This window comes from Sus scrofa, chromosome 2 (genome assembly GCF_000003025.6).
Source record: "Sus scrofa isolate TJ Tabasco breed Duroc chromosome 2, Sscrofa11.1, whole genome shotgun sequence".
NCBI lineage: Eukaryota > Metazoa > Chordata > Mammalia > Artiodactyla > Suidae > Sus > Sus scrofa.
In genome coordinates, this window is record NC_010444.4 from 131,219,000 (window position 1) to 131,234,254 (window position 15,255).

The 15,255-nt window shown below is 36.9% G+C and overlaps 1 protein-coding gene across 1 annotated transcript in view; it reads right to left on the reverse strand.

Annotated features, from left to right (window-relative positions):
- Nucleotides 1-15,255, reverse strand: part of FBN2 (fibrillin 2) — a 219,577-nt gene that overhangs the window by 68,335 nt on the left and 135,987 nt on the right. Inside the window, 6 exon segments of the mRNA XM_021084720.1 lie at nucleotides 1,086-1,211; nucleotides 1,687-1,737; nucleotides 2,326-2,463; nucleotides 8,690-8,809; nucleotides 13,486-13,611; nucleotides 14,950-15,075. Coding sequence (XP_020940379.1) covers nucleotides 1,086-1,211; nucleotides 1,687-1,737; nucleotides 2,326-2,463; nucleotides 8,690-8,809; nucleotides 13,486-13,611; nucleotides 14,950-15,075 — 687 coding nt within the window.

The following is a 15,255-nucleotide window of genomic DNA, read 5'->3' on the forward strand; positions in this document are numbered from 1 at the left end:
ATACATGTTTAATAATTTTAAGAATACTTATTTAAATACTTTAAGATCTTGAATGTTAATACTATCTTTGCTCATGCTTTGTCAAACAAGCTTAAATTTCAAATACAAGGCTATGTAAAGTCATTTTATAAGCTAAAAACTTACTGTTTCATAACACTGAAAAAAACCCTTAAGTTAACAAAAAATTATTCAGAGACAACTTAGAGTTATTAGAAGTTTCTTTTTCCATCATAAAACTTAAGTTTAGTCAAGGATGACACTGATAAATGTTAAGGTCAACTAGGCATTTCTATAATACAATGTTGAAAGAAAGAGCCTCCTCATTTAAAATCTTTAGAAAATAAAGCATTAAGAAAATTTAAACGCTGAAGATGTAAAGGAAGGACCAAGATCAGTCAATGTTTTTCATTTTGTTTGGTTTTTCAGTCATTGTTTACATGCAAAAGCCACCTAACTTTGCTGTCTTGTCTACGAGCATAGCTGCAGTGGGCTGGTAAATGTTAACTTCAAACACTAAGCACCAGTTTTTCTTCTGTGTTCGAAATATATACATAGTTCTCTTATTCCACTGACTCAATGTGGAAGATTTAACAGGCTTAAAATACCTGATTAAAAAATTTATAATTTTTTTTTTTTTTGATCGGGAGCTTGGGCTTATCAGACACAACTTAGAATAGATTTACAAGGAGATCCTGCTGAATAGCATTGAGAACTATGTCTAGATACTCATGTTGCAACAGAAGAAAGAGTGGGGGAAAAACTGTAATTTCAATGTATACATGTAAGGATAACCTGACCCCCTTGCTGTACAGTGGGAACATAAAAAAAAAATAAATAAATTTAAAAAAAAATTTATAATTTTTGAGATAAATTTCTGAGCAGTACCAACTTTCTTTATTATACAGAAACCATTTCATTTAAATTCATTTTAAAAATCACCTTTAGTGAGTTTCCCCCAAAAAATATCTCATCTAAAGCAAGTTTTCCAGCTACAGATCTAGTGGTTTTGGTCAGGCCATGATCCCCCAAATAAGAAAATTCATTCTCAGTTTCATGCACAAAATACATTGGAACATGAATCTTACCCAAACACACACGGCCAGTTCCATCCAATGTAAGGCCCTCAGGGCACTCACAGTGAAAAGATCCTTTGCTGTTGACACAGAGTCCATTTGGACAAACGCCAGGAAACACCTCACACTCATTAACGTCTGCAGGAAAACGAGGCAAGCAGAGGGAGAAAGATGTTACAAATAGAAAAAGCAGGTGTAGTCTCACTTCCTGTATAACATATTCATTCTGCAATACAATATGGATTATTACTTGAGTTAAGCAGAAATATTCACAATGAACCCACCAGGTTTCCTAGGTACCAGCTGTGAAAACTACCACAGCCTTGCCCATCCATAACCACAGCCCAGACATGCTCCTTTACCAGCTGTTCTGTGCCTTAAAGGCTAGTGATGTCCTCATGAAAATTTGCCCAACAGTATAAAGAAGGGAAACGGGAAAACTCTAAGCTGTTCCCTAAAAGTATTATTCTAAAGCATTTGTTGATTACATTAAGCATTTTTATTGAAATTCCCAGTCTTTTGAAAATGATAAATATCTCCAAAGTGTTAGAGTTGAATGTTAATTTTTAGTACTGCTCTGAAGATTTACAGTGTCATTCAAGAATGCACTCACCTTCACAAGTAACACCTTTAATCCTGGCAAACCCTCTGGGGCAAGCTGTGTCTGTGAGAATGAAGAACACATTTTCACTTCATTACAAAAGAAGACACAACTGTCTTAAGCAAAGAAACAGTACAATGGAATCTAAATGAAGTAAATAAAAACCACAATCTGGGTTTTAGAGGCTGACTCCAGCAGCTCTCTGTTCCATTCTGTGGAGCACATGACGTACTGTGGTACCTCCATCACTGTGGACCCATAGTGAGAGCCTCATAACGTTTCTACAATTCCTTTTTTGCTTCCACACTGTCAACTGAATTACAAGTAAAAAAATAAAAGATGAAAGGGAACGAGCCATCATGTTCTGCTGAGACTCATGCAAACAAGAATACCAAACTGAGAGTTATCCAGCAGCTAAATTCGAGTGGATCCCTTTCTGGTCTCAAATATTTAGAAGGTCTGCTTATAGCAAAAGGATAAACCAAATACATATTTCAAGAAGTGAAAACACTTCATCAGAAAAGACAGCATGTTAGGGAGGGTAATGACCTATGGTCTTCCTCACTAAGAAAATACGCAGAGAAAGAGATGGCTAGTTGAAGGAGAAGTCTTCTGGTGAGAAGCCCAGAAGCCCACTGGCCAGGATCTTACCTAGTTCACACCGCTCACAGGGGCTCCCCCAGGCGGCCCCCAGAGTGGCGCAGCACTCAGATTTCAGAGTGGCTCCGTTGATGTTCACCTCACAGCGATTGTCCTGGATGTTGAGCCAACATGTCCCTTTCAGGCTGTCTGAAAAGGGATAGAAAGGATCGGGAGCTCTCATCTCTGAAGAAACTGTAATTCAGCTGTATACACCAGAGGCATTATTTAATAGTACTACAAATAAAACTGTTACTTTAAAAACGTTTTTGTATATCCTAGACACACTTCCATGTACCCACATTTAAAGATAACTTATTATATATATGTAAATGAAATATGGGACTATATGTGTCTTACATGATCACGATACACTTGTATCTATAGGTATTCTAGGAGTAGCTGCTACTGCCCACGTCTTTATACTGGTATTTGCAAAGAGTGTATTAGTGTGATATGATTGTTACTCGTATGAAAAATGCTCAGAAGATTTATTCTTTATGGCAAATGCTTTGATATTTAAGATTTTATCAAACAATATTCTCCAAATAATTTCCTTCTCTCCTAATTCCATACCAAATAAGCCACACACAATTTCCGTTAGAGAAAAGCCAGAATTTCTCCAACTGAAGATAAATTATTTGATAAATAATTTGAAAAAAAAAAAGAAATCTTAAAGACAAAAAAGAAAATAAACATCACCTATAAAACCACCATTAAGACACATCAGGGCTAATATTTGATGTGTTTTCTTCCAGGTATTTTCCTATGATACATATGTACAGATTTATCTCTAGTTCAAAAAGCAACATATGTTTAGGACAAATTATTTGAAGAAATAGCAGAGAGAATACAAAAACCACCTCTGATCCAACCATCTGGAGGCAACTACTCTTAACTTTTTAGACTAAGTTTCCACATCAAATTTAACTTCCTCCTTAAATAATTAAGAACTGAATGTGAAACAGAGACAAGGAATCCAGAGTTGACATGGCAAATACAAATGGGATAAAATAAATTATACATGAAGTTTTCCTTGCAGCACTATGGCTCCCAGCTTAGTGTGCATAAAATTACCATGGCTCTTTGTTGTTAAAAAGCAGACGCCTAAGTCTCCAGGTGTGTGACTGAGAAGCCTGCATCTGACAAGCTCCTGAGTGATTTCTCTGCAGGTGATGTGTGAAACAATTTAGCAAAAGTTCAATAGCATATTGTGGCCACAGACTTGAAAAACAGTAAGGAAAAAGCGTATACCTGTGGTATTTACTTTAAAACTCATTTACGAATAAGGGCACATAAAAGTTTTGTTGCTAAATTCAGTAACACAAAATATAACCAGAGACACAGGAACAGAATCGTGGTGAAACTGGCAGGTACCTGACGAAAGAGGCTGTCACTTCTGACTCCCTGTGGAACACAGCAGTGGGTAAGAGGATGTTAGCTACAACCCAAGCCCTCTGGCACAGAGGAGAAAACAAAACAACTCTGTCTTTGATTAAATGCAAAAAGTTATGCAGCAAGGATATGGGAGAAGAGATGGGCATTTTGCTTTTTTCTGTTTCGAGATTCAGTTTGGGTAAGAAATGTGCAAACGATAAAGACTTGCTCATAAGCATTTGTATCAGGTCTCAAACTACAGGGTTTTAATTTATTTATTTATTTACTTTCCCTCCTGTATAGCACGGGGACCAAGTTATACATACATGTATACATACTTTTTCCTCCCATTGTTGTGTTTTGATGTAAGTATCTAGACATAGTTCTCAATGCTACACAGCAGGATTTCATTGTAAATCCATTCCAAGAGCAATAGATTGCATCCATTAACCCCAAACGCCCGATCCCTCCCACTCCCTTCCTCTCCCCCTGGGCAGCCACAAGTCTATTCTCCAAGTCTATGATTTTCTTTTCTGTGGAAACGTTCATTTGTGCTGTGTATTAGATTCCAGTTATAAGAGATATCATATAGTATTTGTCTTTCTCTTTCTGACTTATTTCACTTAGTATGAGAGTCTCTAGTTCCATCCATGTCACTGCAAATGGCATTATGTCTTTCTTTTTTATGGCTGAGTAGTATTCCATTGTGTATATATCCGGACAAAACTTTCCTTAGAAAAGACACATGCACCCGCATGTTCACTGCAGCACTATTCACAACAGCCAAGACATGGAAACAACCCAAATATACATCAACAGACGATTGGATTAGGAAGATGTGGTATAAACACAGGGTTTTTAAAATAGGCTTGAACCTGTAAATTCCATAGCACAGAGGAAACAGAGGTGCTTGTGTAAGGCTACTGTGTATACAAATGGCCTTTTTTTTGTCTTTCTGTCTTTTCCAGGGCCGCACCTGAGGCATATGGAGGTTTCCAGGCTAGGCGGTCTAATCAGAGCTATAGCCACTGGCCTAGGCCACAGCCACAGCAATGTAGGATCCGAGCCGTGTCTGTGGCCTACACCACAGCTCAAGGCAATGCTGAATCTTTAACCCATTGAGCAAGGCCAGGGATCAAACCTGCAACCTCATGGTTCCTAGTTGGATTCTCTAACCACTAAGCCACAACAGGAACTCCCTACAAATGGCTTTTTAATGGTTTGGATTAATTACAAATTTATCCCCTTGACTGTAGTCAAATTAAATAAGATATAATAATGTTTTCTAATACTTACCGAGGTAGCAACAAGCACTATTAAAGGTTTTCTACGTATTAGCTTATTTATCACTAAAACAACCCTACACGGTTATGTATCACTTGCAGATGAGAAAGCTGGGGCATGGGGATCAACTAATTTACCCAAGGAAGGTCACCCAGCTGGTATAGTATCACCATCAAGATTCAAACCTGCATAGTATGATTTCAGAGGCCTCACTATTTAACATGATGCTTTGTTAGGCTGACATTGTATCAACACTTAAAAGTCACAAAACCCACTGATACTTACAGACATATACAATTGATCTCTCTCCTTCCAACTGTTTTTTGTTTGTGTGTCTCTGTGTGTGTACATGTGTGTGTACATAGATACCTACATAATTACTCACAATACAGATGTAGTTGTGTCTAGGTTGGTTAGTTGGGGTTGATCGTTAAAATCAAATAAATGAAGCAAAGAAGGCAGATAAGCTAGAGGCTACAGTAATAATCAAGAAGAGAAATAATGGTGGTTTGGTTTTGGGGTCGTTAATAACGGTGGTGAGAAGCAGTTGAAATATGGATAAACTTTAAGTACAATCAACAGGATTTACTGGTGGACTCAATGTGCAGTTTCAGAGAAAGGCATCAAAGATGATCCCAGGGTTATAGAGTCTGACAACTACAAGAATGAAGTTACCATCTGCCAAGACAGAAAGAGTCCAGGATTTAAGCAGAAAGAAATTTGGTTTTAGACATGCTAATTTTGAAATGTGTTTAAGGCATCCAAACTGAGATACTGTGCACATAATTTAGAAATACAAGGCTGAAATCAGTGGAGGGATTAAGGATGGAAAGATAAATTTGAGAGTCAATGTAGAAGCCATCTAAGCATGAGTGTAAAACAGAGAAGCAATGAGGTCCAAGGACTGACCTGTGAGACACTTCAAGTTGGAGAGCAGAGAAATACGAAGACCTAACAAAGGAAACCCAGAAAATGTGCCAGGAAAGTAAAAGGAGAAGAGAAGGCCAAAAATGAAAAGCTTCTTGAGAAGGGATGAGTGATGAACGATGCTAGACACTGTTAATAGGCTTTGACGAGGAGTGAGAAGAGCCCAGTGGATTTGACAACAGAGAGGTCACTGCCCTTGTCCTGTCCATGTAATCTGAGGACAGAACACAGATCCAAGCCAAAGATGAGGGAAATTTGTCTGGATTACACAGAACCATCGGATGTGAGCAGTATAATACAGGAAAGAGGAATCAAATTCAGTGTTCTATTATTATTTAATTATTCCAAGCAGTATGCATTGTGGGAAACAGTTTCTTCAAGCAGTTTAAAGAACAGTTTAAGACTGGTTTATACTAAGGAAGTTTGCAGGATAGCTTCAAAATCCCTAAATATTCTTAGTATCTAACTAATTCATATACGTTCTGACCTAATTTTGAATTTGTAATCGCATCAGGGAAATTTTATTCAGTTCTAAATTTAGCGATTTGGACCCCGTCAAGGAGCAGTTTGTAGGCTACCTAGTTTGCATCACTATATAGAGCTATTTGGTGTCCTATTAAAAAAGTACATTTATAATATTTCCTATGTATATTTTACTATTTCCTTCCTTTTAAAAAACCAGAATTCTGTTTTTAATGAAAAAGGCAGATAAAATGATGTCTAATATTTTTAAATATTAAGTAAATTTCTTTCTGAGAAATTTTAGGATAGGATATTCAAATTTGATCGCAAAAAATGCTAACATATTGGCTGAGAAAAATATGGTGATGTTTAGGGGTCCAACATAATGATGTGGACATAAAAATCTTTGTTCTTTTTTCATTAATAACTCTAAGGGTAAAGGCGAAAATCATAGATGTGTTTATGACAAAGCAAAAGCTAAGATTACCTGTGATGCCCAAGTGGCATATAGATTCAGTTTTCTGAGACATTAATTGGCTAATGCTGAGTTCATTTCCTCTGCATAAGAAAACGACTCTAACTCAGTTGGAAATTGTGGCTTAGCAAAAATATTTCTGCCTTACCAGATCCAACCCACATACTCTCCCTCTCCAACATGGAATTCTATGAGTACAAAAGTAATGCCCTAGGCAGATGGCAGTCTGTTTCCTAATGTGGAGAGCTGAGCAAGGCTCAGACTTCACCAGCTGCACCTCATTGGGAGATGGCGAGCTGGCATTTCCAACGGGAAGGTTTTCATTGATAACTCTGGGCTTGGTCATTTCTTGTAACAAACAGGTACCATAAGCATCCAGCTAAATACTCTTAGCATCAGACATAATACTGAAACTGTTATTCAAATTTTAAATGGAAAATTTATATTGGCTAGATAACAGACAAAATGCCACTGTATTTGGCACTATGTAAAACTGAAATATCTTCCTGACTATTCAGAAATATATTTTAGTTCACTTTAAAGGTGGATACTAGGTAATAATATGAAGTGTGTATGCCTCACCACTGTAGCCATAGACACTTGAAGCAGGAAAGAATTATGGGGATAGTTTGTTCCTTTACATATGCTGAACGGTTCTTAGTGGTGTAAGATTGGACTATTTAATTTTTTTTTTTTTTTTTTTTTTTTTTGGTCTTTTCTAGGGCCGTACCTGTGGCAAACAGAGGTTCCCAGGCTAGGGGTTGAATGGGAGCTGTAGCCGCTGGCCTACACCCAGCTACAGCAATGTGGGATCCAAGGCATGTCTATGATCTACACCACAGCTCATGGCAATGCCAGATCCTTACCCACTGAGCAAGGCTAGGATTCAAACCTGCATCCTCATGGATACCAATCAGGTTCATTAACTGTTAAGCCATGACAGGAACTCCTATTTCATTTTATATATGTCCTACTGCCTTTATCAAAAACTTAACTTAGATGCTTTTTTTTTTTTTTTTTTTTTTTTTTGTCTTTTGTCTTTTTTTAGGGCTGCACCCACGGCATATGGAGATTCCCAGGCTAGGGGTCTAATCGGAGCTGTTGCTGCTGGCCTATGCCAGAGCCACAGCAACGCCAGATCCAGGCCGAGTCTGGGACCTACACCACAGCTCACGGCAACACTGATCCTTAACGCACTGAGTGAGGTCAGGGATTGAACCTGCAACATCATGGTTCCTAGTCAGATTCGTTTCCGCTGTGCCACGACGGGAACTCCTGAACGTATATGTTTTGAGATACAATGAAAGATGTTAGTCTGGGAAGTTTTGGAATCCTTCTCCCTTAGAGATTTTCCAAAGCAAGAAAACAGTTAACTTCTCTTCCTTGGAGCCCATATATTTATGATTGATGGAAGAAATTAAAAAAAAAAAACACAATAAATTCTTTCTATTTGTTTAAACTCTTCGAATTCGTATCCTGTTAACTGAGCCCAAATGTGATCACATTTTTGTTTACCATTGAAGGTTGTTTATACCAAGTATGCAGTAAGGATTTGATTCTATTGATGCCTAAGGCATTCCTGGGGAATGAATATAAATATGTGTGTGGTATGGAAATGCTTATAACTTATGGCACAATATATGAAAGGAATGTTTTTTGGAATCTAACAAAATTAAGAGCCTGTCCAGTTTATCCTAGTATGTTTAACTCCTATCTAGACAAGAAGCGAAAACCAAAGTAACTCTTAACCATTAGCCTCCTGCGGTTGTCTTCTGTTTTCATCCACAGTCCTGAGGTCTCTGCTTATTGCTATAGTGAAAACTGGAACATAGCACCACATATCAATCTTACCAATACAGATCAATCCTGTAGAGCTGAGCTTGCTGCCAGGAGAACATTCACAATTGAAAGATCCAAGGTTGTTCCTGCAGGCCCCATTGACACATGGGTTGCTTTCACATTCATTTATATCTACAATCCAGAAGGAAAAGATTCTGTTATAGAACTGCCATGTGTTTCTGGAAAATATTATTCCAACAAGCCATGCTATGCCAGAATGTCTGGTAAACTTGGCTCTTGTAATTTTAATATGGATCTACGAGGCATAAAGTGGACGGGGAGGGGAGACGTGCATTTCACAAGGTGAACAGACATGTGCACAGCCGAGGACTCAGTGGAACCACAGGAATCGGCCTCATTTGAAAGCATTCAGGATGGAAATCTTCACTATTTCACTACAACTTTACAGCATTTGGATTAATTTTCTCCCGTAATGAGCTATAATTTTCCTGTGGGAAAATTTTCCTGAATTCTGATTCAAATTCTGGAAAGCATCGCATTCCTAGGCACACAATGTGTGCTGTACACAAAGGGGACTGTTTCTGTCATTTGTGGCTCCGTGAGGTTTTGGAAGAATTTAAAAATCCTATAGCAGAGACAAAATATCACAATGCTGGCCTTAATTCCGAACTCCTGGATACAAATCAGGAAATAAGGGATGAAACTTTAATACTGGGTAAAGCACTGTCCTCTAGCCTTTATCCACCTTCCTGTTCACATTTCCATGTTTGGTGTGAGACTTTTTAAAGCACAACTGATCTTGCTAAAATAAACAAGAAAAAACACCTTTAATTATCTTAAACAGATTTTTACTATCATTAATTTGATTTCAGGCCTCAATCAAATCAAACATACCAGAATCTAAACAATTCCTCTTGACGGTCATAAGTGTGACAGAATAAGGGTATGCCTATGTTCTTAAGTGGTGACTAAACAAAACGTCAAGCCAATAAATTTATATCATTTAACAAGAATTGATTAAAAATAAATATAAGATTTAGCTGAAGGATCAGAAACAATATCAAAGACGAACTTTAAGTATAAACTCAGCCGTTCACTTTAAGGAAGAGGTATATAGATCTTTCTGTCCTTGGTTAAGTACCTAAAACAGGTCAACACAACTCAAGATATTTTTTTTTTGAACGCTACAGTTGCTGAGTTCACTATAATACTTATTTTTTTTCCTGGATACTTCTTTGAATTAAACCTACATACTATCCTGAGGAAAAGATGCAAATAAATAACTAGAAGACTGTAATGTTTATTCTTGAACGTCTCAAGTATAAACTAAACTGGCTCTAAAAAAGGCGGGCTCAATACTGATTTTCAAGTCTGTGTGAACTTGAAATGCAAATTCAAAAATCAAATTATTGATTTTTCAAAACTTCTAAAGAAGTACCCAGATATTAAATGAATTCCTGAAGTAGAAATTCTTTGAGGAAATATAAGTGCATCTTTCTTTCAGGTTGTGTGTAGCAAGGGAGCATTTCAAAAGACAAATACAAGAGCAGGTTTTGTAAATACAGCACAGATTTGGAATGAAAACATCTATTCCAGAGTATTGAAATTCTTTTAGTAAAAATACAAAGTAAAAAAGAGATTAGATAGCCAAAAAGGAAGCAGATACCTAATCTGAGGACAGACTATATATTACCTACCACTTTCATTTGTAAGAAGTTCCCCAAAAAGAAAAATGTCAATTTCATATAGTTTCAAAATCCCTATTTTAAATTAAGTGATTATGAACTCAAAAACTATAAACACATGCAGTGACAGCTACAAATATCAACTGTTTAATTTTTCTTTAAATACAATGTTTTTATGTTATAAATGTCATGGAACCAGGAATTGAAACAGTTCACTGTACATTCCTGGAAATAAACTTCAAAGCACATCTGGTTTACATTTAACTAGTTATGTCACTGGAAACACAATCTAAACCACAGTGCTTGCTGTAAAAATTTTAACTTTCACAGACTCTCAGAGCTCAAACAAAAAAGTAAAATAAATTTTGTAACTTCAGTCTGAAATACCAGAGGAACTTGATTATTACTGATATTTATTGTATTTTTAAAATAGCCTGTTGAAAACATGAATGACAGGCAAAATTAGTGAATATAGCAAATATATAGAGAGAAAGCTAGAGTTGGCAATGAAGCAGCTAATAATCCTCTGCCTAGTCTTTGGAAATTAGTTTAGAAAGAATAGCATGCAGAGAGAACTGCTTGAGACAGGCAAATTTACTGTGTGAAGGCAAGGCTGGAAACAAGGAGGACACCCAAGGGAAAAAGAGATCCATGGCCTTCAGGTCTACTTCTTTTTGCAAAACATTTAATAAAATGCAAATAACTTAGTGGGAAGAAAGTGTAGAAATAATTGTTTGGTTGTGTTTCTCACAACAAATCATTTTTATTTCCACCCATGTCATAAGGCTAGAACCAAAATATTTCTCTCTCATTTCTTTTTTATCTACATAACATGAACTTCTTTTTATGAATGACAGATTTAAAATATAATTCATATTAAAGAAAAGGCTCAGATTTATCAGGAACAACTACCCTTCAGACAAAAAAGGTAAACAGCACTTTTTGGTAACAATCACTGTTGCCTGATTTGGTGGCACATGCCTCAACAGTCATGTAATTATCCAGCGTCATACTGTTGAATACTATTAGCTCCTACTCCTTACTTTTTCCTCTAAGTAGGAGAATCCCTTTTATTTATGCTTTGATATTTCGGCTCTTGGCACTCCTCAACTTCATCTTACTTGTTAAAATGGAAGGAATATGCTGTAAGTACTGACAATTTGGTATATAATCCAAACTTGGACCAAACGGAATGAGACTCCACCTACTAAATTCCCCATGATGTGTCTCCTTCATAATGGCTTCAAAGGATCCTGCTGCTTAGACAGGGAAGTCAGTCCTAATCATCGTCAGCTTCCCAGCTAAATGATGAGGATACCCTAAGCCCTTCTTGCTTTCAGAGCTTCCTGACATTTAACAGAAGCTTATCCTCCAAAAGACAATAGATAAAACTGAAAAAGGGCAGTGGGAAGGAAGTGCAGAAAGCCAGGAATAAAAACAAAACAGAAAGAAACAGAACTCTTACAATCCCTTCTCCCACCCTCCAAAAAACACATGGAGTAAATATGGCCAGAAAATCTTTTTTTCAAAAAATTCCTTTCTCATGGCAATTTTTTTTTTTTGGGGGGGGGTCTTTTTGCAATTTCTTGGGCCGCTCCCACAGCATATGGAGGTTCCCAGGCTAGGGGTCTAATTAGAGCTGTAGCTGCCGGCCTACACCACAGCCACAGCAGTGCAGGATCCGAGCTGCGTCTGCAACCTACACCACAGCTCGGCCGGTTCCTTAACTCACTGAGCAAGGCCAGGGATCGAACCTGCAACCTCACAGTTCCTAGTCAGATTCGTTAACCACTGAGCCAGGACGGAAACTCCTCTCATGGCAATTTTAAAGGATAATAGGTATCGAAGGAAGTGGGAGTGGGTGGTAGAAAATAAAGACTCTGCACAAATACACTTGGGAAGCCTGGGCTAATTTTAAAAGTTACTACAGAAAAATATTCAAAATTCTTGTGTGCCTCCTGCTCATCTATGGAGAAAATGCGTGCTCTTCTTTGAGGAGCTCCTGCAAAAAGGTGGGGAACTAAACGGATATCAGAACTAAGTTTAGAAAAACTGCATTTTTTTGCAGAGGGTTTCTTTTTTCTTTCTTCAGGCTAATTACTGTTTTTCAGTGGTCCCTCCAATTCGATCCAAACTTAGAATTGCACTTTGTAATTGCATTTCATTGGCTTCAGCTGAGTCGTTTGTGTTTTGGCATCTTGTTTGAGTTCTAACTTGTTTCTGTTCATAAGAATGCTTTGAAGTTAAACAATGAGATGAAGAGAAAATGTTAACATCTTTTTGCATAGTATTACTATCACAGTATTCTTGGCTATGGAGTCACTAAAAAACAAATACTTTAACAGGTAAGGAAAGGACTATTCCAAATAATTAAAGATGAAATCTTTTGTTTTTAAAGGTACTATTCAGAAGTAATTATTAGATTTGAGAATGTCATGGGACAAGTCTGTAGGCCCACACAGTGAGACTTAAAAGGAACAATGACTAGTAGTCACACAACAGATTATTCTGAAATACACAGTACTTTGATCAAGAAACAAAAACCTAAGTGAAGGAACTCAATGCTTAGCTGGTATCTCACTGAAAATGAGGTCTTTCCTAAACATTTAACTCATTCATCTAACTTCCACTGCAGAAAAGTCTGCTTAAAAGAAAAGAAAGAAGTTTTAAACAGTAAAATAGAAAGGTCAATTTTCCTGGACTATATATTAAACTGAGGTGACCAAATTTTTACTCAGGTTCTACATATTTTCTGGGCCAACCTTTAAGATCTCTTAATCATCTCATAAATGCCTAAGAGCTGACTCTGTGATTAAAGTTCAGATTCCCTCGGCTAAAGCGTCATCGTGGTTTTAAAAAGGGAAAAACAAACAAACAAAAATTTGACATTTTATCATCAGGTAAAACAAATTGGCTCCTTTCGACTTTTTTTTTTAAATTAACTTGAAAACATTTGCTGATCTTTTGTCTGAATAGGAAAAACCGATGGTATTTATAAACTGCGTTAGATGCATACCATTTCTAAAACTGACAGATTAGCTGAAAGAGATTATAAAATTTAAAACATATTCAAACAGTACTTTTGCTCTATTGCTTCATAATGTACTTGCAGTTTATGCTTATCGAGGTGCTTACTACTCAAACTAGGAAGGCGGCTCTTACCTTCACACGTCTCAGTCTCAGTCCTGAACACGTAGCCAGGTGGGCACGTGCAGCTGTAGCTCCCAGGCGTGTTTCGGCAAAGGCCGTTGTCACAGAGCAGTCTGTTCACCAGACACTCGTCAATGTCTGGAAGCAACCATTAGAAGACAGGAGAGACACATATTGAAACGATAGCACAGTGATCAAAATGTTTTAGTTTTGTTTGTTTTTCTCCCCATCCCATGCCTCAAGTCTCTTCATATCCAAAGCACATTCCTTGATCCTAAGTAAAATATATTTGGTTTTATTCACATGGAACATTCTTATTCTGGCAGCTGCCTTTTAAGATGTGCTGAAGTCCCTGGAAGTGCCTGCTTTGGAAAAGGCACATTACTACCTTGCTCTTCATTTACTTACTGTCCTAAAGTGGTTTTATATTAGATGTATTTTAAAGCACCAATGAAATATATCAAAAGATTAAACTCACTTGCCTATATGCTTGCTTAGAGATAATAAAAATGACATGATTTTAAAGTTTTTTTCTGATTAAAACAAGTACTAAATTACAGTCAAGCAAAAGGTATTTACTAATCTTTTTCCATTATGTTTTTAATCTCAGAAACAATGAACTATTAATGCATTTCATATATCCTTTAGCAGTCTAGAACAGCCTAGAAAATATCACCTAAAGCCCGTGTTCAAGAAGCTCACACTGAGTTCTATCTTTACAGCCAAAGTCTCATTTTTACAAGTGTAGTTAATGTCAGAAAGAAATAAAAATTGTAGATGGGAGTGAATGGTTCCATTTACTTCAAGTTGTGTGTTTAGTCTTGCAAATAATAATTGTGACTTGTCAAACAATGCACACAATGTACATTGTGAAAAACAGAGACTGGAAAAACATTTCCTATAATTCCATCACCAGTGATATTATTTTTTTATATTTCATATTTTTCCTTTGGATGTTATATTTTTCCTCTAATTCTGAATATTGACTTTTTAAAAATTAACATTACATTTTAAGCATTACCATAATTTCCCCCATGCCTATATGTTTTAACAAGAGGTTATCTCAAAGTTTATTTATCCATTAGTCTATGTTATGGGTTGAAGTGTATCTCTCAGAAAAATATTTTGAATTCCTAACTTTCAGAACCTCAGAATGTGACCTCATCTGGAAATAGGGTTGTTATACAGGTAATCAAGTTAAAATGAGCTCCTCAGGTAGGTCATATTCCAATATAGGTAGGGGCACCAATGACTGATGTCTATATAAAAAGGGGGAATTTTGACATAGAGACAATATATACAAAGGGAAGCCGATGTGAAGATACACAGGGAAAAGATGGACCTGTGGCCAGAGTGACACATCTAACAGCCTAGGAATGCTAAAGACTGACAGCAGACAGCACAGGCTAGAAGAGCAAAGGAAGGATTCTACCCTAGAGCCATAAGACTCTTGTCTAAATAAAACAAATAACTTACCAATACAGTTTCTCCCAGAGGGATCTGGTTCATAACCACTGTTGCAATTACAGCGGTAACTACCACGTAAATTTTCACAAATTCCATTGGCACATATGTCAGGATCCAAAGCACACTCATTGATATCTGCATTAAATGTTCAAAGTTTAATGCTCATAGTCACTTTACTGTTTGTTGATACACGTATATCTAATAAAGATTACTCAAAATATGTAGTGGTTAACTCAGCAAACCCCCAATCTGCCTGCAGTCCATAAAGGGAAAGGAAAAGAAACTAAAGAGAGTAAAAATTGAGAGATATGGGGC